This window comes from Nelumbo nucifera, chromosome 5 (assembly GCF_055504915.1).
Source record: "Nelumbo nucifera cultivar China Antique chromosome 5, China Antique-T2T, whole genome shotgun sequence".
In the NCBI taxonomy this organism is placed as follows: Eukaryota; Viridiplantae; Streptophyta; class Magnoliopsida; order Proteales; family Nelumbonaceae; genus Nelumbo; species Nelumbo nucifera.
Window position 1 is genome coordinate 68,140,020 of NC_142653.1, and position 1,010 is coordinate 68,141,029.

The 1,010-nt window shown below is 47.5% G+C and overlaps 1 protein-coding gene across 1 annotated transcript; it reads left to right on the forward strand.

Annotated features, from left to right (window-relative positions):
• The first annotated feature begins 316 nt into the window (after positions 1–316).
• LOC148791735 (uncharacterized) lies at positions 317–733 on the forward strand. The gene has a single exon (XM_088888309.1). It carries the CDS (start codon positions 317–319, stop codon positions 731–733), a length of 417 nt encoding a protein of 138 aa, XP_088744435.1.
• The last annotated feature ends 277 nt before the right edge of the window (positions 734–1,010 follow it).

Consider the following 1,010-nt stretch of genomic DNA (forward strand, 5'->3'; position numbering starts at 1 on the left):
AATAGGATGGGTGCCAACTGGGTTTAGCAGATAAGAGGCGCCCTCCTATTATCAGTTCTTTACAAAAACACCCCCTTTCTCAGTTGGTCTTCACACCAGTAGATAAGAGGCGCCCTCGCAATAAGCGCTTGTTTTCTGTCTGAAGCTCGACATTCCTATGGGATCAATGAACATCTAGGTATACAGTTGATGGGGTAGGTAATGATCCATCCGGTATATATGGTTTGAGGCGTTGACTGTTGACTTTAAAACACCCACCAATCATTGGTACATATGGTTTGAGGCACTGGTGGTGTCAGTCGTCGTTGTAAATTTAATGGTAAGGAGGATACTGGTTGATAGCGGCTCCTTAGCCGACATCCTCTTCTATAACACCTTCGAGAAGATGAAGTTGGCACCTAGGCACCTTAAGCCAACCGACGTGCCACTTGTCGGCTTCTTCGAGAATGCCATCAAACCGGAGGGAAGGATAACCCTACCAGTCACAATAGGAACAAAACCTCAACATGTGACGAAGATGAATGAGTTCCTGGTCGTGAAGATTGGCTCCCCCTACAATGCCATCATCGAGAAGCTGAACCTCCACTTAATCAAGGCAGCCTTCTCCTCCTACCACCTCACCCTCAAGTTCCCCACCAAATACAGTGTCAGAGTCATCCAGGGGGATCAACAAACTGCCCGCCAGTGCTATGTGGCAGCATTAAAGGGCAAGTACAAGGAATCTTTTTGTTAAAGGGTCTCAACCTCAGGGAGGAGTTAGTGAGCCGAGGCCAACCGGCTGAGGACCTTGTCTTGGTACCCCTAAATGACGTTGAACCCGAGAAAATGGTTCGCATCGGGTCCAACCTTCCTCTAAATAGCTTATCCGAACTGGTAAGTTTCTTCAAAGTTAATGCCGACATCTTTGCTTGGTCTGTCGCTGACATGCCCAGAATTGACCCTTTGGTCATTACTCATAGGTTGAGCATGGATCCAAGCTCTAGGCCAGTTCAGTAGAAGAAGAGGAACTT

Excerpts from the sequence above, each read along its gene's own strand:
- LOC148791735 (XM_088888309.1), top strand. The coding sequence starts at position 317 with ATGGTAAGGAGGATACTGGTTGATAGCGGCTCCTTAGCCGACATCCTC.